This window comes from Aulonocara stuartgranti (genome assembly GCF_965226115.1).
Source record: "Aulonocara stuartgranti genome assembly, chromosome: 14".
Classification (NCBI taxonomy): Eukaryota; Metazoa; Chordata; class Actinopteri; order Cichliformes; family Cichlidae; genus Aulonocara; species Aulonocara stuartgranti.
Genome location: NC_138950.1, coordinates 13,531,235 through 13,553,686, shown reverse-complemented (window position 1 = coordinate 13,553,686; position 22,452 = coordinate 13,531,235). Strand labels below are relative to the sequence as shown.

The following is a 22,452-nucleotide window of genomic DNA, read 5'->3' as shown; positions in this document are numbered from 1 at the left end:
TGATGGGGCCACTGCAGCACCTTGATCCCCCCCTCCCCTCCCCTCAGTCACTCTGTTGCAGATCTGCTCACTACTCTATAGCAGTTGAATGTTAAATAAATAAAACTACATTAGCTGTAAGTACATTTTAATGAATGCTCAGGTTCATTAAGTCAACACATTCATTCATTTTCACAACAAAACCACAGAGAATTAAATTCATTTGGCATCAATTTATTAGACTTTTGGGAACAAGGAGTAATCGAGTAGCATTTTGCAAAAGATAGTTCTACTGTAACTTTCTCTGGTTAAAAGACTAAAATTATGTTAGAGGCAGGAGGATTCAATTAGCTTGATACACGTAGGCACAACTTTTAAGTCTCTAATAAAGAGGATACAGAAGACTTCATACTATCAGACCTCAAGACAAACACTTTGACATCCTTTCCTAACACCACTGGAATGCTGAGGTAAAGCTTATGGACATGAAACGTCATTTTGTAGCACTGTGTACTAGATAGTCTGTGTACACGAGCTGGAAACAGGATAACAGGTTTAACTGGCCTTATTTACAGGGTTAAAAACAAACGTGTGGATTAATACTTTAGCTCTCTCACTCAAACAGCAGCGAGAGATTAGAGTTTCCACTTCCATCCTTTTTTTGTGCAAACACACAAACACAGAAAAATGTGTTCAGCAAGGTAAAGCAGTGCAAAGTTATCTTGGATTTCTTGACCTTAGAACAATGTTAGGAATGCATTCATTAAACGTGGAATGTTGGAGATGCACTTGATGAGCATTCGTTTGAAATAATTATGAGATTAGAAATCAATTGATCCCAAAAGTGTTAGAACGTAACAAACAGAAGGCTTAAAAATTCTATTTCACATGGTTTTACCCAGCGAACAATAAGACATGGGTTTACTTTGATTCCCAAAAAGAACCCCCCCCCCCCCAAAAAAAATGCATTAATGAGGAAGGATAGGACCAGCAGCCTGAAGCCCATTTGAATGCCTCATGCAAACTGTTTCATAGTTCACACAGTTTTACCGTATGTCGGTCTCCCTTCTTTCTTTACTAGAAGCAGCAGCTACAAGTAAAGCAGCTGCCTCTCCAGATGTTGTACAGTTCACATGTACCCCCCACCACCCCAGTGCAGACCCTTTGTGAGTCCCGTGAGAGGAGAGCTGCAGCTCTACCCGCTCTCCTCTTTTGCAGCCTGTTCCAGTGCGCTCTCTGAAGCGGCTGATCCTTCGAACCTCTGAGAGGCGATGGCAGCCTGGTGAGACATGCTTTTCCTCACCACGTCCCCTTTTCTCCACAGTGTGATTTCCTGGAGGGGAGAGAAATCAAAGACAAATGTAAGGTGATGACATGAAGAACACCTCAGCCCATGACCTGTAAATGAAAGAAAAGGTACCAAACTGAGCACAGAGTTTTCCTAGCTCTCAAATGTGACTGATAAATGATTTTAGCCTTTTAGAACCAGTCAGTGGGACATCAACCAATAAAAGCACCACTACTTCTTATTCGCTGTCAGACTTGTTTTCTAGTGCAACATTTTCACTATCTAACACAGAAAAAAAGCAGAGCTCCACAATAGCACCTGTGTTTAAGAATTGCTATTGATAAGGTTTTACTGATGGTGTTCAGTTTCGAGGTTTCAAGCAGATTCTTTATTGATTATTGATCGATTTTCACCTACATAGGATTTCGTTTTTTGGGGGGGGTTTTAGTGCCAGTGCAGCAGGTCTATTATCTCTTCAGCTCCACTGCCATGAAAAAAAAGACATAAATAAATAAAACATGCCAGCACTAATAAAAGGCACTGATAAGCTGGGGGGCATAAGCTTTGGATGGAGTACAATTCAGAACAGAACCAGTTGGAACCTGCTCTCAGTTCCCACCTCTGATTATTCAGTAGCGCTAGCTGTAACTACAGTCAGAATCGCTACACACTCACAGCTCTATCATAGCCTGTACCCCCACATTTAGAAAGCAAACAACAGGAGGATGTTCGCCAGCTTTCTTAGTGAAACAGGGTTCAGCTGCCATTACATCCTGGCTGTAGGCACACTTCAGTTATTACAGTTACGGCTGTGACACAACAGGATGTAGCACTGATTGACTACATGCAGGCGGCTTTGTGTGCCTACAGTGGTAGTTGGAGGCTGAGCCTCCTCTTGAAGCCACACTGTCCTTTCACTCTGACACAATCGAAATACAGAGGCAGTCAAAATCAGAACCACATCCAGCCACAGCTGCACTAACGTCAGCCAGGCAGAGCATCTGCAGCTGTGCCCACATCCACCAGCTGGATACTGTTTGAGAGCTGCCCTTCATATAGACTAATAAGCACTAAAAATCACATTCACATGGATAGTTTTAAACTAGTGAAGTAGAAGATTCAGAAAAATGTAAAAACGCTGTCTGATGTTTTGCTTCCAGTCGTACCTGCTGTTTGAAGTAACGTCTCTCCTCCTCGTCAATCAAAACCAGGTTCAGGTAGTAGCGCACCGAGAACTTCTTGTTGATGTCTCGCATGGTGGGGGTCAGATCATATCCAGCCAGAAATAATCGGATGGGGATGGACTCTCCTGCAATGTTAAACACACTCTCAGAGGCTGAGCAGTGTTTGCATTGTGTGACTTGTTGAAACTGTAAATAACTTTTGTTTACCTCTGACCGGCGCTCCATCCATGATCTCGTACTTGGCAATAGTGTCATTTTCGTGGTAAACGCTTGGGCCTGTGCCTGTTGTCTCACGTTTGATGATGTCAATCTCCATGTGTTTAATCTTAATTCTCACCAGCAGAAAATAGATTTTTCCCACAATTACATCTTTCAGATGGTACCTGGAGAAAAAGAAAAGAAAAGCACAGGCGACAACTGCGAATGAGATCTACAGTTTAGTCACTAACAAGCACAATGTTCAGTACATGCTTTTCATTTAAACTGATAATAAATCAATCATTGTTTCAGCTACTGGTTCAGTTTCTAAATAAATAAATGCATCTTTCACTTAAAAAGAGATGGTTTTGCTGATACTGTATAAAACTATTTCACTCTTAAACACAGCATAACAAGGGAAAAAAGTGAATGATAGTGGTTTGCTGCAGCCCTGCAAGCCTTACTTGGATTTGTTATACTCAAACTCGATGTGGAGGCAGTCCTCAATTCCAACTTCCATTTTAATGGAGGAGTTGAGCTCAGGATAGGTGCTCAGTGTGTGGACCACAATGTCCATCTCTTTAGTGATGTCATTTAGTCTTCTTATCACCGTGGCACGAAGAAAATATCTGAAAATAAAGCACACAAGCAATGAAAAAAGTGCCATTTCCTCCTTAGTAGAAAGTCACAACTACACACTAATTGACCATAATGTCAAATCCACCTGCCTATCCTATCGTTTACTGCTCCACTTCATGACAAAGACTCAACCAGATGTCTGGTTGCAACACTGAAATGCATATTCATAATGCTGCCACCTCTTACACTGGTAAAAGCCTACCTTCTCCCAGTGCCCTTCCAGCTATGACGCTGTCGCATTCATCTGTAGGAACCTTTGGTGGTGGACAGGGCTCACCATGGTCAATCTGACTAGTCTGACACCTTCAAGTCAAGTTTAAAGCGTTTTCTGTTCATTCAATTAACAGAGTCCAACCCTATTACCCATTCACCTTGGATACGTTTTGATAGGTACTTATCACTGCATACAAAGAATACCCCAAAAGATCTGCAGCTGTCTTCAAGCATTCACAGTCTAGCCCTTGTCCAACATTTGCAACACATATTAAGTCGTCACAGTTCACTTTTCACCCCTCGATTGTTGACACTGTAATGATTTAACGTTACTCACTTCCACCGTCATTGGTCTGAGCAGCGTGCATGTACTGCAAGTCAAATGTGGGCAACATCAAGCTTGAAAACTGCTCAGTTTAAGTGCAACCACATGACAGGCAGGTTAACAAGTAACGCGCTCACTGTACTGCTGACAAAACGACAGTGAAGGATCAAACTTACCTTAGCTTGACATTCTGGCCTGTGTAGGACTCGTAAGGTTTCTCAACATGAGTGAACTCAAAGTCAAAGGTCTGGGACTGAGTTATTTCACCAGGTCTTGCGAGATCTTTCACCAGGGAAACAAATTCATGATGGTTTCCTCTGTCGTAATACAACTCTAGAACAAGAGGAAAGATAGTATTAAAAAAAACAAACTATACTGTGCACGATTTTGGATACAACTGAGCTCTTGAACTCGTAATTGATTTTAGTGGCCAGAAAGCCATACCATGTGAATTTTACTTTAACATGTGAATTTCACTTCTTAAAATCTATTTATGTGTCCAAGTTTTCACACAGCTCTTTCACAAATGTAACACTCAAGCAGGGATTGTCTGTGTTGCTTACAATTTCACTGCTGGAACTTTTAACAGTCCAGCTGCAGCAGATTAAGGACACTAGAGTGCAGCTTACAGGTGATCTGAAACAGGTCTACACAGGTGTAATATGTGGCCCCCTGTGTTTCCTTTCATGTCTAATATAAAGTTGAAAACTGAAGCATCTGTTTGTTTCACTGTTGAGGGATGCCTCCATGTTTCTTCACCCCACAGTCTATCACTCGCTGCTATTTTTACATACCTATTTGTCCCACAAATTCAATTTTGATGCCGTGGTGCTCCAGCCTCTTTCCGGGGTTCTTCAGCGTCACATTCACCTTTCCACTGACAGTCTCGCCGTCGTAGAAAAGAAAATATTTGTCTTTCTTCCCATCTTCAGTTTTGTGTTCAACCTTCTTCCTCGTTTCGGCGTCATTCAGGACAACATCGATTTCTGCGCTTTGACCAAAACTAAAGAAACTCATTATAATGCTGCGTCCTCGCTAACTCTTTATCTTATCTAAGTGCGAGTTAACTGACTTGTTAGCACGCTGCACCGAACCTGCTAACGTTTCAAAGTAGAAAACAAGTGCACGCTAAGGCCTGCGGAGTGCGCGAGCTTGGCTGCTTCTCGTAGCACGAATTACACCGACTGACATTAAAAAGTCTCAAGATATGTCACAGAAACCTCCACACGAGCTACATGTCAAGCAAATTAGCGCTTCGATGCTAAAACACACAGTATTGTGAATAGCCGTTTTCTTTTTTTCTGCTCTCCGTTGCTGAGCCTGGATCTCACCGATAAACAGCCCGAAGCAGCGACGGATGGGTCTGCTGTTCACACAGAGCTCGCCGCGTAAATGTATCTTACATGTTTGTTTTCTGGGGATAAAACGACGAACGCTGTCAAACGACCAGGATGTAACACCAGCTTTCTTTACCTGCGTTAGCTGAACTACTTCCGGGTGGCGTTTTTTCACAGTAAAAGCGGAAAGAAAGGCGCGGAAGTCGCTAGGCACTAGCGATTATGCTTGAACTACAGCGTGTTTAAGACCTGCAAGTGTTAAAAGGAAAAGAAATATAAATAAATTGCATTACAATACTACACTCATGCAAACAATATAAACATTTATAAGCACTTTCAAACCATTAGCAAAAATTATGAAAATACTTAAATTATCAGAAGTTAATAATAATAACAATAACAATAACAATAATAATAATAATAATAATAATTATTATTATTATTATTATTATTATTATTATTATTATTATGTACAGCGTATGTAGTATGTATGAATGCTATTATATTTACACTGGCACTGGAGGCAAAATGTGAACACAACTCCAACACAGCTGTCATCTTTCGCACGCAGCAACTCACTACACAAGAGTTCTACGTCATCAGTATGTGCGATCTACACACACTTTCAGCAGCGACGCTTAGAATTCTATGCCCATAGACTTACTATTATGCTATATTGTAATGTACATAAATGAAATGTGTATACTGTAAATACACTATTTCATCTTTCTGTATAACTTATAGTACACTACTGTAGAGGATTTGAATTGGATTTCATGAAAAGGACCCATGAATATAATTTCATAGATGAAGCAGGATTCAATCTGGCAAAAAGGAGGTGGAGAGGCAGGAACATAATTGGTCAACATGCCATTATTGAAGTCCCTGGCCAGCATGGTGGCAAAGTAACTGCGGGCCTCTCCACTGTCATGCAAACCTGGGGCCATATAACACTGCACATCTCCTTACATTTCTGGGTCATCTACAGGATTTCATGGTTGCACGTGAACAGCTGGATCAACAAGCAGTGCAACCTGTATATGTCATTGTTTGGGACAATGTGAACTTTCACTGTGCTGTCCTGATACATGAATGGTTCACAAACAACCAGCGCTTTATAAACATTTCCCTTCCACCTTACAGCCCCATCCTGAATCCAACAGAAGAGTTTTTCTCTGCGTGGAGGTGGAAGGTCTATGACCGGCAGCCCTACACTGGGGAAACTTTACTGGAGGCAATAGAACACACCTGTGATGGGACAACTTTGGAGTCTAGTCAATGCTGGTTTCTGCACTCAAGAAGGTTTTTCTTATGTTGCCTGGCATGGGAGAATATTGCCTGTGATGTGGATGATGTGGATGAAGTCCTCTGGACTGGCCCCACACAAAGACATGATGATGTTGAATGAATCTGTGAATTACAGAAATGTGCTTTTAATTTAGTTTTATTTTTAATTAATTCATTTTTGTTATCTACATTCAGCACTTCATATCATTCTAATTATGGTCATTTGTTAAATACACTTAAATATTTCCTGTTAACTACATGCCCTGAATGCCGTATCTTCAATTATCTGATGTAGTGTCTAACGAATATTCTGTGGTGAATATATTTTTACTTGTTGTGTAAAAACTGATTTTGAAGTGATAGTTTGATTCTGACAGAAGAATCTGAGGTTTTGTAAATGTAGTTCTGTTTAAGGTTTTGAGAAAATGGGTGGAGGTTTCAGCAAATGTGTTTTAGCAATTCAGAAAAACTGGAATAATAATAATTACAACTTGCCTAATGAAGCGTTGATTGGCGCTTCAATGAAACTCTGGATGTCTACAAAACTATGAGCCAACTGATTTCAAAAAGCTTTTTCATTTTACTGTAATACCTGCACTAATTTTCCTCCACTCTGGATTTTTTGACTTGCATATATAATTTGTGTGTTGTCATGTGTTGTGATGGTAGTGAGACGGCGGCCGTAAAAACAACACAGGAGGTTGAGCCGGAGATGGTGAAGATTTTCGCTGATTTACCAGGAGGCACAGGATTAAAATGAGTATCAGAGGGATTGAGTTCAGGTTGAGAGGTTTGGAAACAAAGTTAAAGCGGCAAGGGTGAGATTGTGCTGCCAGGCAGGAGAGTCTCTTCCAGAGAGAGCTGCAATAGGAGGACCACAAAAAACATTTCTGGATTGAGTCAACATGGACAAGCTATGTTTGTGTTTGTGCGTGATTTCCCCCTCACTACACAGAAACCTTGTTTGTCTGTGTATCTATATATTTCACTTTAATCATCTGGACAAAATCCACCAAAACATTTGAGACTCCAAAAATTCAGCTGAAATATATTTAATAGTAACAAAATAACATTAACGTATAACATTAATATCAAATGAACAGTGGACATTGTACAACAGTTCCTGAGTTGTTACACACATCTTTGACACTAATGTCTAAAATGACACACTGTTGTTACTGACAGGCTCAACACTGCAGATACACACTGAACAGTGAATACTGTAAATGTATTTCCAATAAACAGTTTATTGCAATATTTACAATAAGGTATGGAGTGCTACGCATTCAAATGAAAAGCTCCAAAAAGTATATGCATGTATGTACATTTATAATACTGAGTCAAACCTGGACAATATGTCCAATACTCACAAAATAATTAGTAAAGCACAAAAGGTCACTTATACACAGAAACAGCACTCCAAGAAATCATCAACACCACCTTTATAGTACATATTGAGTTTGCAGCATATTGGAATATATGGTGTTAAAATTCACACTTTATTCTGTACTTGTACATGTTTGTTTTCATTTGTAAATATAGTCATAGGCTATTAAATTGTGCCTTCTAGTCAGCTCATGAGCCTTTTGCAGCCTGCTACTTATTGCCTGTTTAACTACAGTATGTACAAAAACATGTTTCGTCCTCTGCATGTGAAACAAACTAAGAACAAGGATGAAGTAAACAATTTACGTCCACTGTAAAAAATTGAAGAGCTATAAAAGAGGATTTGTCCAAAAACAGTGAGGGAATGTAGTTTACAGTAACCTTTGTGATGACACTGTGATATAAACATCGACCTCCACAGCTTTGAAATCGTTTTATTGTACAGTAGCTTTATGTTGAGTATAAAATGAGAAAAATATGTAAAAACCAAATATTTTCATGGAATTTAATATTAATAAACAACAACAAAAAAATCTGTGGCATTGCAAAACTCAACCAAGTGCCACAAAATGATATTAAAATTACTTTGGCAAGTCGGCTGATTTGATTTTGATGTGCATCAGAGAATAATGTGCCATGTTAGACTCCAAACTTTACCAAGTGGAGCATCATTGTTGCAAGTTTACTTCGTCGTGGTTACATCGCGTCCTCTGTGTCGGCTGTCAAATAACGAAGGAAGACTTGTGGCGGAAATGACCCTATGAAAAACAGGAAGTAGGAAGTTACCTTAGATTTTCTTTTTTTTGGATTTGACTTCCAACGAATGCGGTGTGCTTTGTAAGTTTACCTCATCCGCGTCTCCATACTCAACACTGCTATTCTGTGCAGGCCAGTTGTAGCTGAAATAAAGTGAAACAGAATGCATTAAAAAAAAAAAAAGTCAGGATTTTGTATCCTTTCATCAGAGCTGCAGACTGTACTCACTTATTTTCATTGTGGCCTTTTTTGTGGAAGCATCCACGTCTGAAGGAATGACAAATGGAAACCGCCAAGCATAAGAACGCAACCACAGCACCAAACACCTTGAGGAAAATCCCCAGGATGTCAACGTCATCTGCAACAGGGCACAGAGAAGTGCTCTTGAGAGAGTTACGTGGCCTGAGACATATCGATAGCCTTTAACCATGACTTATATCATTGCTGCATTTTCATTTTTATGTATATCTTGTGTAATTGCCACACTCCTAAAATCCTCACTTAATTGTTATTGGCTTCGATGAAAATAAGAAGAATTTCATGTTCATTAAATACACCAACTCAAGATACCAAACAATGAAACAAATAAAAACAAACTTTGTCTGCTTATCACATTAAATAAGAAGAATTCAGATGATGTACAGTAACAAATTTTGACATTTAATAATAAATGTGATAAAAATAACGAATTAGATTTTTTACATGAATTATGGTGAATGTCTTTTGTTTGTTTTTTCCATTATTTTTTCTATAAAAATGTTCAAATGTTCAAAAATGAACAACTCCTACAACAAAATGAATGCCTATAGTGTGCAAAAACACTTTAACTGTGTGGACAGCTGCTTGATCCTTTCTGCTTCATGTTCTGGCTGCAGAATACGCTGTCATGGGCATGTTAGCATATCAGGGGCGTGGGTGTCTGAAACTGTTGCTTCCCAGCGAGGTGCTGGGATCAGACTGACCTGGACAGCCGGAGCTTTCCTGCATCCAGTTCGTTGCAAAGGGATGACGCTCAGCAGAGGGAATTAGTTTCCCTTAGCTGCCTTCAAATGGCAGTTATAAGCACAAAGTATGCTTGGCCTTCAAATAGTTTATATAATATTTAGTGGGAACAGTGGTGCTTGGGGTAAAATTAATGAAAAATATTGATGTTTGCTTTGAGATAAAGTTTATTTCATTCCTACATGTGAAGTCGCGCCTGTCTTGTCCTCTCTGTGTTCATATGTTTTAGCTTCCTTCTGTTATTTCACACTTTTTCTCTTTGCCGTGTTAACTTGAAACTTGAGAGTGAACGTGTCTGATTTTGCTTTTGGCTTAAAGTGCTGTCAAAAGACCTGCTTGGCTGGTGTGAATGTCACTCACAGACTTCCATTATTTGCGTGGGACACTGTGCATGCCCCGCATCATTCTTTGCCTGGCAGTAGTACTCCCCCGCGTCCTCCTTCCTGACCCTTCGAAATTTCTGTGGAGACATTTTTAGAAAACTGTCAGTGCACTGACACGCAGACGAACTGTCAACAATAGGATGTCTGGCTGTGGTTGAATATAACGACATTTTGGCCTTCAGATGGATTTACGGGCTGCTTTTAATACTGCTGTAAGATTTTAGATTAGAGGGCATCGCTCTATGTTTTATAACATGGTTAAATTTCTGCCAGATGTTAAACTTTTACCTGGAAACACATCAGTTTGGCTTTAAATGCAACATTATCCTTGTTCCATATGCCAGGTTTTGGATAAGTGTTCTTACTGGCTCTTTTTACACACAAGGGTTAATCCTGTTCTTAGTCATATAATGCTTAAGGTTTTATTTAGATTAAGCGGGTAACATTTACATTAGATAAGCTCTGACAGAGAATACCCGGCACTAATGAATCCTGTCTACAAACAGAACAGACAGGCAGGGAGAAGAAGTTTACATCTGTTCATTTAACAATAATAATAGTAAATACTGAGTGCTGCCGTGCCTCAAGAGATATTTTGCACAGACAATAGGAACTGAAATGATAAAGCCATAAATGTAGCAACAACAGGATGCTTGTCATTTTTGTACCAGGCCTCCGGTGTCGGGGTTGATGCTGTAGGAAGAGTTGGCAAACTTTGCGCTGTTTTTGGGATCCTGTGGAAGCTCTTCATTGTTGTGAAACCAACGGTACTGAGGAGCGGGAAAGCCCTCATTTTCCAGACATCGCAGCTCTGTTGATGTTCCCACTGTGACGGCCTCTGGCACGCTGCACCGTGGTACAACAGGTTTCACTACACACAAAAAGCACAGATTCACATCAGGCTGCTGAATGTTGTGTAGCATTTACACACTGCTGAAAGCGATACTTTTACTTACTAAATGGCTAAAGGATAACATTTCATCATTTCATCTGTAACAACATACTTTGCTGGCCAGGATTTAAAAGTAGCAAATACGTCCATAAAATTAATCAGGAAACTGTTGACTGAGCTCAAAGACCAAGTAGGTGATTTCCTCATTGACTCCCACACAATCTGTTTGCAACCAGAGGTGTTGCCACCTGCTGGTCACTATAAAGAATGCAGGTTTAAAGAGCATCCACACTGGCTTCACTTTTCAGACACACAGGGTTATTGTCCATAAAGTCCATAGTGGTGCACAATTTATATACAGGCAGTGGTTATGCCACATACAGCAAACACTGCTGGCACTCGTTTTTTGTGTTTCTCTGTGTGCAGGCCAGGGTCTGCAACAGGCTCCGTGTCTAAAGACAAGTCTGCGACTCCCTGAGGTGAAGTGTGTTCTCAGCCACTGTATGGTGACAAAGAGAACTGTCATCAAGTGATACGTAAGGTTAAAGTTGGAATTGTTATAACGTCGCCACAAGCCCCAGATATCCCGAGTGATTTATGTAAGTGGGTGTTAAATGGTTGTGATTGCTGTCCCAGCAGGCCACTAGCTTAATCTACCAGCACCTCAAAGGCAACGGTTAGATGCATGGCAACCTCACAGTGACAGCAATCATGATGTAGCTTTATATTTCAGAAGTAAATTGAGTGTAAAATGTATAAACTGCCACATAATCTTAATATCTATTCGATCATAAGAACAAAGTGTGATTAGAACTTTAGAGGGTTGACGATATAGACATGCAGTGACTTTTAGCTCTGCTCTCCATACCTCTTACTGCAAGACTAATAAGTATTTCATCAAAGTCCCTTTGATCATCGATGGCGGCCACCTCGCAGCGGTACTCTGCTGTGTCTGATCGAGTGGCGTTGAAGATCAGAATGTTGGCCGGCTCTCTGAGCTGAGCTCTGCTCTCCAAGTCCCCTTTTGGAGAACGACAGAAAGAGAGAGAGATGGGGGGGTGAAAAACACTTTACAATTGCTCATTCAAATACACAGCGTGACTTCACGGCTTAAAAACAGAATTCTGAGCCAAGGTCTTTCAAGGTAGCATTCACTCAGCTAAGCTTTGAGTGCTGCGACTTTGCTTTGAAACACTGTGCTCTACTGGTTTCTCTAAAAGACAGTTTCCAAGAGGTTTACCTGCTATCTTGTTTTGAAAGTACACATAACTGGGAACACCATTTTTAATCTTTTTCCACTCGATCCTTGGGTTGTTTGTCGAGATGGACTCTATTAAGCAGGTCAGTTCGATGGCTGGGAAGAAAACAGAACGCATGACAGCATGAGAGAGAGGCAGGCTAAATCTGGAAAAAAGAAACGGTACTTTGGTTAAATAGGTTAGTGTGATTTTCGAGCAACTCACGCTCAAACTCATTTGCCCAAACAATCTTGTCCGTGGTCCGGAGGATTACCCCAAGTGATGATGGAATGTGACCTGTGGAGAAAAAAAAACACAGGCAGTAAACGCTGAGTAACCCCGATTGGACACGCGAGCATTTTCATTAGCAGACATTATAAACCGGGCATGTTGCCTAATAAACACTGGATTAGACCGACAAATATAGCTGACATAAGTGTGCCACATATTTTTAATGAACTCCTTGTAGAAATATACTGTCATTAACATTTAACTTGAATTATTTGTGGCGTTTAATTGGATAATAACGTGACTTATGATGAGTCGATGGAAGAGACCAGGGCTAGTTGTAAATGATAATGAAAGAAAACAGAGATTTGACACGAAGGACTCTGTAAATATTTGGATAGTGACCCATTTTTTGTTGTTGCTGTTGTTGTCAGCTTTAATACTGCGCAAGATGAAATCCAGACCGAGAATGCAGCAGACAATGTAAGTAAGCGTGCAGACAAGAGCCAAAGTCACTTTAGCTCAGTTACTAAGGATCAGCAATGCTCTTGTAATAAGTTGCAGGACAGAATAAAAGGATTTGTGTTTAGTACTGCAGCACAGCCGGCTCAGACCAAGTAAATGACACACAGGCTTTAGCCATTAGCAAACATGACAGTTGCTATATTGACTTTATTTCACACTGCTTGTTTTATAACAGAAAGGCTCCAAACATTAACTGTATATAGAAGATGGATGTTGCCACTGTAACCTCACTGAATTCCTATGTTGTAGTCTCAAGCTACACACTCACATGCAGTAGTAACTAAGGATGCTCCTGGTAACTAATTTGCTAGTTATTTAAACAAGAGAAAAAGTCAACCCTCAGAGAACATTCAGAACTGAAGTGAAGTGATGAGGTTAAATATTAGCCATACAATAACTGCACATGTATTTGAGAGCTATTTGAAGCCGCTAATCACATGTCTTGATAATCAAGTTGAGTTTTAAATGTAAATCTGTTGGACACTGTGCCATATATAATAGTCACAGTACTTAATGTCACAGTACCAACAAACCACAGCCCTGGTTTGTGGCTGGTGGCGTCACAACATTTCTCACCGGGATGGAGCTGCCACTGCTTATTAATAAAAACCAAATAAGTAACTTAGCTAACTAGTATCTTTGGTACCAACTAGCAAGAGGCAGAACATTTTAATGTGTAATCAAGTAGTCGCATGCATCCCTAGTAGCAACTTGGTAACTGCAAAAGCAAGCCTAACTTGTTCTTTTGTTTTCAAAAGGATGTGAAACTGACACAGAACATTCAGGAAAGTGTTTACTGAGGTCATAGGTCAGTGAAGTCCAGTAATTTTACTTTCTTTTTGCAACAAGGAGAAAAACCCGGAGAAAGAATGGAAGCAGATTTGAAGCAGATTTTCCTCTGGCCTCACTTTTCCAGCCTGGAGCTTATGTTCAAATTTTATGCACAGCCTGCTGTTCCCATCTTCTGTGTGTGCTTCTCTTGCACAGTACCCTCACCTGCATGTCACGTTACCAGGTTAACCAGCGATTTTTAACTGGCTGCAAGTTTGAGTGTGGTTGGCCCTCCAAATGTTTACCCCCCAGCTCATCACCAGCAACAGGGATGTCCTTTAGCCATTAGAAGTGAGTGTAGTTAATGCACATATGGTTATATTAGTTGATCATAATAAGACACACATAACAGAGTTTTCTTCCTGTTCTCTCTTTCCACAGTCACATGCTCGATCAAAGAGTGTTGTTTAATTGTTGGGGTTTCCTCTGTATTATTGTGGAGTCTTTACCTTACAACAGGTGACTGCTGTTGTGATTTGGTGCTATATAAATACAATTTAATTGAACTGAATGCAAGTTTTTAATTTCTTTTTTTAAGCGACCGTTACACTGGAAACCATTCTGGGGACATTAACTATTAAAAAAGGGGGAGTTAGAGATGATATCTTTATATTGATTTCTGACAAAAACACAGCTGCAGAGATAGTTTGCATCACTAGTTATGTTAGATATTATGGATGACGATGCGCCCCTGAGGAATAGCTGGAAATGGTCAATGATGTGTCACCCAGTAGACCAGAAAGCCCCCAAGTCATTTCAGTATTTGGTGCAGTGTACTATTAAAGCGTTTACTCACTGAAGAAAAAAAATACTGGTTTAGAGAAGGGGTGCGCAGTTCATCCACTTTTACACATCGTTTAAAAACCATACACACTAAAATATTACTAGAATTACATTATATTATTATAATGTACATCTAGTATATAGTATATTATATTACTAGAAGTACATGTACATTTTTTTGTATTTTTTCAGGGCTAGCTCCTTTGCTAAATCATAATACTAATTCATACTGAGGTTGCAAAATAAATCATTTATCAAGATCCCCAAACAAATCAAATCAGAAGCACAAGAATAACTTCACAGCGGGAATGAGCTCACATTTGAACCATACTTAATCAACCATCTTCGTTTCCCTCTGGCACAAACACAACACATGAGACGCGCTTATTTTAAGTTCAGTGCTTGAGCGAAACGCTGAAAGCAATCAGTGTTATTTTGCAAATGTCAGATTATAACGGCGAGAGGCGTAATTCACAAGTTTTGTTCAATTTGGGTCCGCCGAATGCCAATTTAAGTGGAAAATACGTGAATCTGGGGACGAGACGGGTGTGCAGTGTGACATCGAATTAAGGAAATGTGAAAATTACTGCTCGGCAAACACAAATAATTCAACAGTCTTTGCTAAGGCTAAATAAGTAGGTTTCTACCTTCCCTTGGTACCCTATAGTCAACATTTTTTTGTTCCAAATGCAGTAATTACTGAGTACACGCACAACGAACAGCACCCATGCTGAGTAATGAAGGCAATCACGCTCCCAGTGGGGGCAGTAGTTAGGGTTTCAAATAGAGGCTGAAATTAGACAATAATAATCTGAGCCGCCCCTGAATACGACAAGACATCCCTCCTGTTTTCCCGAGGCAGCGTGCACTCTGACTAACTCCGAGGGATTTGAGCAGCCTTGTTAGGACACGGGCGTCCCTGAGTTGTACATTGTGACTGGGAGCCAAAGGGAGAGCGAGCATATAGCCTTCAAGTGATGAAAACATGGGTCCAACCAAAGCATCCGCTCTTATAAGCACAGCTGCGGACAGTGATGAGATCTGACTCGCAGGTCTCAGCTTCCGTCTCTGCTGCTGACTTTCCCACCCTGTACATCAAGGGCTATTTTTACCACAGCAGTGACTGGACATCCCGAGAGACGCGACGAAGGCCCGTCCAACTGAAGCTCCCTCGACATACGCACGTACTGACCCTTCAAAATGCCCTTTGAACTGCTTCTTCCAGATCTGCGAGGTACTCGTTTTGAGGAACGATATTTTTGAAAAAAAGAAAGAAAGAAAGAAAAACAAAAGCTCTTTCAAATACTGGAATGTTTAATTAAATCTGCAGCTGCAATCACACTGCAGACTCAAAGTATCACGTAAGAGAAAACAACTGCTTTCGCAGTGTTATGGGTTGCAACACGGCCGTGTGTGATGTGCTTTTCAAAGTTTACAGGAAACAGATCTGCTCGAGTTCATCTGTTTTCATAAGTATGTTGTAACGCTGACAAAATCTCCTTAGAGGATACATCTCCCGTGTTCATCTGAACAAAAACCATGGAGAAAAACAAGTTTTTAGCCTTTATTATCTGGGGCGAACAAAATCTAGAATCAGTGCGCACCGGTTGTACAAGCAGGAACGGCGTTAACAGGATGTTATTAAAGGTTTTTCTCATCTCTCTTCCAAATAATGCAAAATGTAGGACGTGGGAAAGAGTAACCACAGTCAATTAACATGACAATGTATAACTAATTACTAATGCGAGCTTAAAATAAAAGCACGCAGACAACAATGTTTGGTAGCCTCCCTTCCCCCGTGACACGGTGCAGGCTGAAGAGAAGACAATGTTTCTGAATTATGAAAATAATCTCAGCGCTTGCTGGAAAGCAAACAGGGGCTCATTTTTAATCCCTCTGTCATTCTAATGCAAAGACAAAGTAGGTCTATAGTCAGTTCTGAGAGAAACTGGCTTTTAAATAGCCACATTCAGCAATCCTCTTACGCTCTAAATATGAAAACAACCACCCATCCCTGTCCCTGCAACAAAAAGTTGTTGATCCAGTGAATCTATAAAAAGCTTTTTCCCAGACATTCCAGTGCAGTCGCAGCAAATATGCCGAAGACAGTGGATGGAGCGAGGAGGCCCACTGGGATTTACAGCATACTGGAGTGACTGCGTAACAGAACAACTCAACGCTCAAGCAGATTTGATTAAGTTGGTTATGTTGTTATAAGAACTGGGAGGAAATAAACTGTTCATTCAAGCTACGCACGTGACACAATGACTGCAGCACCTCAGACAGATGAAATATAAATGAAGTCCCAATAAAGCACAAGGCCGATAAAATATAACTCATTTTTCGCAACCTATAACAACGCAGCTTAAATTACATAAAACAGCAACGCCAACAATGTTCATATTTGATAGAGCGTGTGTTAAACACTAAAATACCAGATATCCTCTGGTTCCTGCCTCTCATATGTGAATATATGATTGTAAACTTTATGAACTTGGAAAAAGCAATTTGAATACATTTTTGTGGTGTGTGGGAAATGGGACTCTAGCAGTTTTTTATCATCTATTGACAGAAAAATGTATCAATTGCTCCTGAACAATCATTCAAGACAATTAGCATTTAATGAAATCCTAACACAAAAACTCAACGGCCAATTCATTAGGTACGCTTTGCTCATACCAGGTTGGACCTTTTTTACTTTTAGGAATGCTTTAATTCTTCAAGGCATATGTTCAACAAGGTGGGGGAATCAGATATTTTGGACCATGCTGACATGATAGCATCACGCAGTTGCCGTGATCTGTACCTCCCGTTCCGCCACATGCCAAAGGCATTCATTGAGACAAGCTCTTGATATCTGGTGAGTGCAGAGGCCATTTAAGTATGGTGAAGTCATTGTCATGTTCAAGAAGCCGGTTTGAGAAGATGAGTACACTGTGGTCATGAAGGGTGGACATTGTTAAAACTACACAGGCAGGCTGAGGCATTTAAATCACGCAAACTTGGTATTAAGCAGCCAAAACTGAGCCCAGAAAACATCTCCAACACCATTACACCAACAGCAGCAGCCTGAATAGTGATATAAGGATGGATCCATGCTTCCTGGTTGCTTACACCAAATTCAGACTCTACCATCATCAGATCAAATCAGTAAACATTTTTCCAAGCTTCTCCTGTACAGTTTTGGTGAGCACATCTGTTTCCTGTTCTTAGCTGACAGGGGTGGCACATGGTGTGATCTTCTGCTGCTGTAGTCCATCTGCTTTGAGGTTCAACATGTTTTGCATTCAGAATGCTCTTCTGCGTGTCCTCATTACTTACTTATATTTATCTTCTTATCAACTCAAAGCAGTTTGGCCATTCTCCTCTGACCTCTGGCATCAACAAAGCATTTTCAACCAGAGAACTGCTGCTTACTGGATATCTTATCTTTCATAGTAAACCCCAGAGGTGGTTTCATGGGAGATTTCCAGTGGATCAACAGTTTCTGAAATACTCAGACAAACCCGTCAGCCATCAACAATGATGTCGCAGTTCAGTTTAAACTTCAGCATGTTGTCTTGACCATTTCTACATGCATAAATAGACTGTGCCATGTGACTGGCTAAATAGCTATTTGAGTTACCTGTTGTACCTAACAAAGTGGCTGATGAGCAAATGATTACAGATTTTTATTTTTGATGCAAAGTCTCATTCATAATGTCCAAAGCCCAATTCTGAGTCCGGAAAATCTCAGAAATAGCATTTCTTTTTTTTAACTTTTCAATTTTCTTGCAGCATAAAGGAAAAAAAAATTAACAACGTAAGAATTACATCCAATTTTCTGCACATCAGAATCACAAGAAGGCATCTATTTTTACCTTAACTTAAAATAATTCAGCTTTACACATCAGTGCGTTCCAGTTATATGCAGCATGAATCACAATATGCTAAATGCAAAACGTTTGAATAATGATTCATTTTCATTATTCAAACATGACAGCACCCTAAAGCTCAAGGTCAGAACATAAACCAAATCGTGAGCTACATTCACACACAGCTCGGAGTTTTTACAACCAAAACTTGAGAGCATAACAAATGAACCTCTGCCTGTCATCTCCGCTTAGTCATTTGATTTACTGCTTGCAGAGCACCTGGGTGAAAAGTTCAACACTTAGTGGTGCACCCACCCGCAGCCAATTAGCCGACGCAACCATCCAGCATCAGCTGATCGCCACAAATCTCTAGCTGTTGCTGCTGCACATCATCTTGTCACCGCTGCCCTCGACCTGCCTCACTCATGGCACCCCACTCACCATCACTATCGATCAATCACCACGTGATCAGGAGAGGTCAAACTACAATAAAATGAAATTCAAGCAGCCTCAAATGTATATGATGCATATACATATATGCAACAACCAAAAAGACAAAGCATTTTAAATATATATTATTCACAGGCCCGTGTTTCTGTGTACCACAGGTCTCCACCATGTGGCTGCCGTCTTTTTATACTAAAGTAACGTTTGCATTGTTTGTATTCTGGAAATTTCTTTAGAAATTAGTCGACAAGTGAGCGTGCAATATGTATGATTTCTAGGCTAGGTTACACGTTTTTAAAATCACGTAAAAAAAAAAAAAATTCAAAACGTCAAGGGTGCTCTGACAACTACGTCATTTTCCAGCTCGGATGTGAGGTTTGCTCAAGCGTAAAACAATCAAATACAATCTTCAATCGATAATGAACAGACTGTTAAAACGCCACAAAACACAACAAAAACGTTTTTCTGACATTTCCCAGCCCGTTTACACGTCAAGCTAACGTTAAAAAACGTCCTTGTCGGCTCGTAGCGCTGACAGAACCGCTACAGCTCGGATTTAACTTGACTGTAGTCGCACCTCGCCGCCTCCGATATGATAATAGCTTTGTGAATAAGCGGGGGAAAACTCACCTAGGCTGCTGTAAAGCACAAAACAGGCTACGAGTCGCGCAATCGCCATCTTGCAGCGTATCATTTATCGGTTACAGCTGCACACACTCAGCACCTCTGAGAGGTAAGAGGAGGATGAGGGCACAAAAGACTGGTGGATGTTGCCATCGACGAGTTTCCATAGCTACAAGGGCTGCTGTGTGGGGTTGCGCCCTGAACGTAGTCTGACAGGCGGTAGGCGGTGCCAAACATGCCCTCCACCTCCTCCTCCACACACACGCACAATTCTGACCGTATGTTCTCGTGGGAAAGTGGCGACCTACACCCTCTAGTGGTTATTTTTCTTTTTGGGACCTTAAAAGACCATAATAGGGAAGATTTTTTCCCCTTTATTAAAAGAAACATATAACAGCTGAAAATCAAGCAGCATTTTGAGATCTCTTGCTCACGCTGACAGACAGACTGGATATAATCTTTTACGGATGATGCTTTGTTTTGTTCTCCCCAGTTCAGTGTGAATAAGAAGTACAACTCATGCTAAAGTCTCCAGTGAGCTGACACTGTAATTGGTGTTTGAACTGAATCAGAGAGGAGAGGGAACAAGGCAATCATTGCATCAGAGTCTTGTAAATAAACATGTAACGCTGCTCTCTTCTGTATGCTCGGGAGGACTGTCCCTCTTTTTCATATAAGATAAAATGGTGAGAAATGCATAATCAGGATGATTTAAGATGGATGTAGGTCAGTGTTTTGATCATCAAAAGTGGATGAGAAACTGATTTATTTCTATGAAAAAAAAAAAAATTCTCTATTTAATTTCCTTGATACAGTAGGTGTGAGTATATTTATGACAATCAGTTTCAATGTTAAGAGTATTAAAGATGTTGAGTATGTCGTCTGGATATTTGAATACAGTGAACTGATTCTTCTGTTTTATGCATGGAATAGACATCGAAACTGGAATGAGAAATAAAATAAAGTCATTTAAAGGTCCATCCACTATAGCGTCAACTATCAGTTTGACTTCTCACACTTTCATTTAGCTTCCATGACACATTTTTTACATTTTTAAAGAACCGTTATGATGGAAACCTGAGACGCATACATGTGAAAAAGAGAGTTTTTACAGGCCTAAAGGGACTTGTGGAGGAACTTTGGCACACTCTTCATTACAACATTGCTTCAGTTCTTTGAGGTTTATGGGCATTTGTTTATGCACAGCTCTCTTAAGGTCCAACCACAGCATTTGATTGCAGCACCTTGGTTCTTTTGTTTTTGGGCCATTCTCTTTTAGATCTTCTTCTGTGCTTGGGATCACTGTCCTGTTGCATGACCCAAATTGTGCCCAAGCTTTAGCTGCCAGGCAGAAGGCCGGACTGAATATACAGAGTTCATGACTAGATGGTCTGGTTCTGTGGGAGCAAAACAAGCCCAAATCATGATCGCTCCACCACCATGCTTGACAGTTAGAATGAGATTTCTATGCATGCAGTAGTGATCTGCAAACAGTCTGAGAAAACGTTCTATCTATCTATCTATCTATCTATCTATCTATCTATCTATCTATCTATCTATCTATCTATCTATCTATCTATCTATCTATCTGAAAACAGTTGCCTGTAAGACCCCGCTGAGGTCTTCGGCAATAATTAATCAACACCACAAGGGCATAAAGGCAGAGGATCCCCCCCCCCCCCCCCCCCCCCCAAAGGAATCCTCACCAAAACAAATATAACAAAAATCACTGATGATGCAACATTTATTAAGAAAGAACCTTGTGCTTTTTTATCTTTATTTCAATTTCAAAAGATTGCAGCGTCCTCTATAAATTGTTTTATATTCCCGACATCAAAGTGTCCTATAAAGATTCTATTAATATGATTTTTATAGAGTTGTATTTCCTATAATTGTTTTGACAAATATCAGCTTCTTGGATTCCTGGAAAAAGCAGTAGATGGCAGTGTGAAACCAGAAATAATAATCTGCCAATACATCTCACTCATCCAAAGATCAACAGCATGTATGTAGACATAAGGTCTATAATTAGGTATGCATATATTATATTTTGCATTTCCACAATTTCACAGTCACATGATGTGAAACTCTTCTGATGCAGTTAAGGTTTAGCCCACTGAATACAACCGTGTAGTCCACCCACTACAAGAAAAAGAAAGAAAGAAAAAAAAGACATAAAAAGGCAACATATTACAGATGAACTTGTTGCCCTCTTTGAATACTCATGCTCCATCAGACCATGCTGCCCTGCTTTCACTGTTGGTAGTGTTGCTAGGCAATGGTTCCTCTGTTGAGAAGCTCTTCGTGGCTGCCCTTTTGTTGCAGCTCAGACAAAACTGTACATTTTGATTGTTTTACAAAGAAATATCCAGGTTTGTCATCTTCCTTTTTGAGAAAAAATGTGAAGACTTCATTTTTCTGAGTGAAATGCAAAAAATATGTGCCATGCTTCAACTAATTAAAGAGCCAAATTAGCCAGAGCATCACAGTGTGACAGTGAGTCATATTACAGGTGTTGCTCATTGGCACCTGCATTTGTGCTATGTAGCTGTTGTACAAGGCGGTGGCTGTTTGCTTGAGCCATCGTGCATCATTTGCACAGTGATTATATATCTTCCAAGCTATGAATAATGCACTGCAGTTGGATTTAATATCCACCCAGTCTTTCCAGTCTCAAACCCGCAAGCCCTCTTCGTGCAAGCTTGATAGGCAGGTCTAACACCAACTAAGCTATTTAAGGGGTTGAAATAAGCGCAGGATATTAAAGCATATCAGCAGGTAAAACCTACAGTGAATTAAAGGAGCAAATTTCTTTCTCTAGTTCGTGCTTTGCGCTCCTTCCTGTGAGTTTTGACATTTTGCAGTATATCATGAAAAACAGAAACTGCTGCTGAATGGATAAACGCCTGATAAACACATTCTGGAGTTTAAACATTTTGATTATACTCTGAAGCCTCAGGGTTTTTATATTTTATTTGTAGTACAGCGAAAATTCTGTAAAGACTCTTCATCTGTGAGGCCAAATTGACCAACCTTGGCCTTTGTGAATAAGA

General features: G+C 40.2%; 2 protein-coding genes across 2 annotated transcripts; both read right to left on the bottom strand.

Moving 5' to 3' along the window:
- Positions 1-197: 197 nt before the first annotated feature.
- LOC309688326 (vacuolar protein sorting-associated protein 26B-like) lies at positions 198-5,345 on the bottom strand. Its single transcript, XM_082503966.1, has 6 exons — positions 4,621-5,345; positions 4,003-4,159; positions 3,114-3,278; positions 2,659-2,834; positions 2,434-2,576; positions 198-1,312 (listed from the first exon to the last, which is right to left on the bottom strand). The coding sequence occupies exons 1-6, from the start codon at positions 4,841-4,843 to the stop codon at positions 1,175-1,177; spliced, it is 1,002 nt and encodes a 333-aa protein (XP_082360092.1). The 5' UTR covers positions 4,844-5,345; the 3' UTR covers positions 198-1,174.
- A 2,141-nt stretch (positions 5,346-7,486) lies between these two features.
- On the bottom strand, positions 7,487-19,623 carry jam3a (junctional adhesion molecule 3a). The gene is made up of 9 exons (XM_082503140.1): positions 19,406-19,623; positions 12,333-12,404; positions 12,110-12,223; positions 11,738-11,890; positions 10,646-10,848; positions 9,955-10,054; positions 8,821-8,950; positions 8,684-8,735; positions 7,487-8,594 (listed from the first exon to the last, which is right to left on the bottom strand). Exons 1-9 carry the CDS (start codon positions 19,467-19,469, stop codon positions 8,559-8,561), a joined length of 924 nt encoding a protein of 307 aa, XP_082359266.1. The 5' UTR covers positions 19,470-19,623; the 3' UTR covers positions 7,487-8,558.
- Positions 19,624-22,452: the final 2,829 nt, after the last annotated feature.

Bases quoted from the DNA above. Each gene is read 5' to 3' on its own strand.
- jam3a (XM_082503140.1), bottom strand. From the start codon at position 19,469: ATGATACGCTGCAAGATGGCGATTGCGCGACTCGTAGCCTGTTTTGTG. The intron at 12,224-12,332 runs GTGAGTTGCTCG...TTTTCTTCCCAG, and splicing joins TTGGGCAAATGAGTTTGAGC to CCATCGAACTGACCTGCTTA. The intron at 10,055-10,645 runs GTACAAAAATGA...ATGTCTCCACAG, and splicing joins ACCCCGACACCGGAGGCCTG to AAATTTCGAAGGGTCAGGAA.
- LOC309688326 (XM_082503966.1), bottom strand. From the start codon at position 4,843: ATGAGTTTCTTTAGTTTTGGTCAAAGCGCAGAAATCGATGTTGTCCTG. The intron at 2,835-3,113 runs GTAAGGCTTGCA...CTTTTTCTCCAG, and splicing joins TTTGAGTATAACAAATCCAA to GTACCATCTGAAAGATGTAA. The intron at 2,577-2,658 runs GTAAACAAAAGT...TTAACATTGCAG, and splicing joins GGATGGAGCGCCGGTCAGAG to GAGAGTCCATCCCCATCCGA.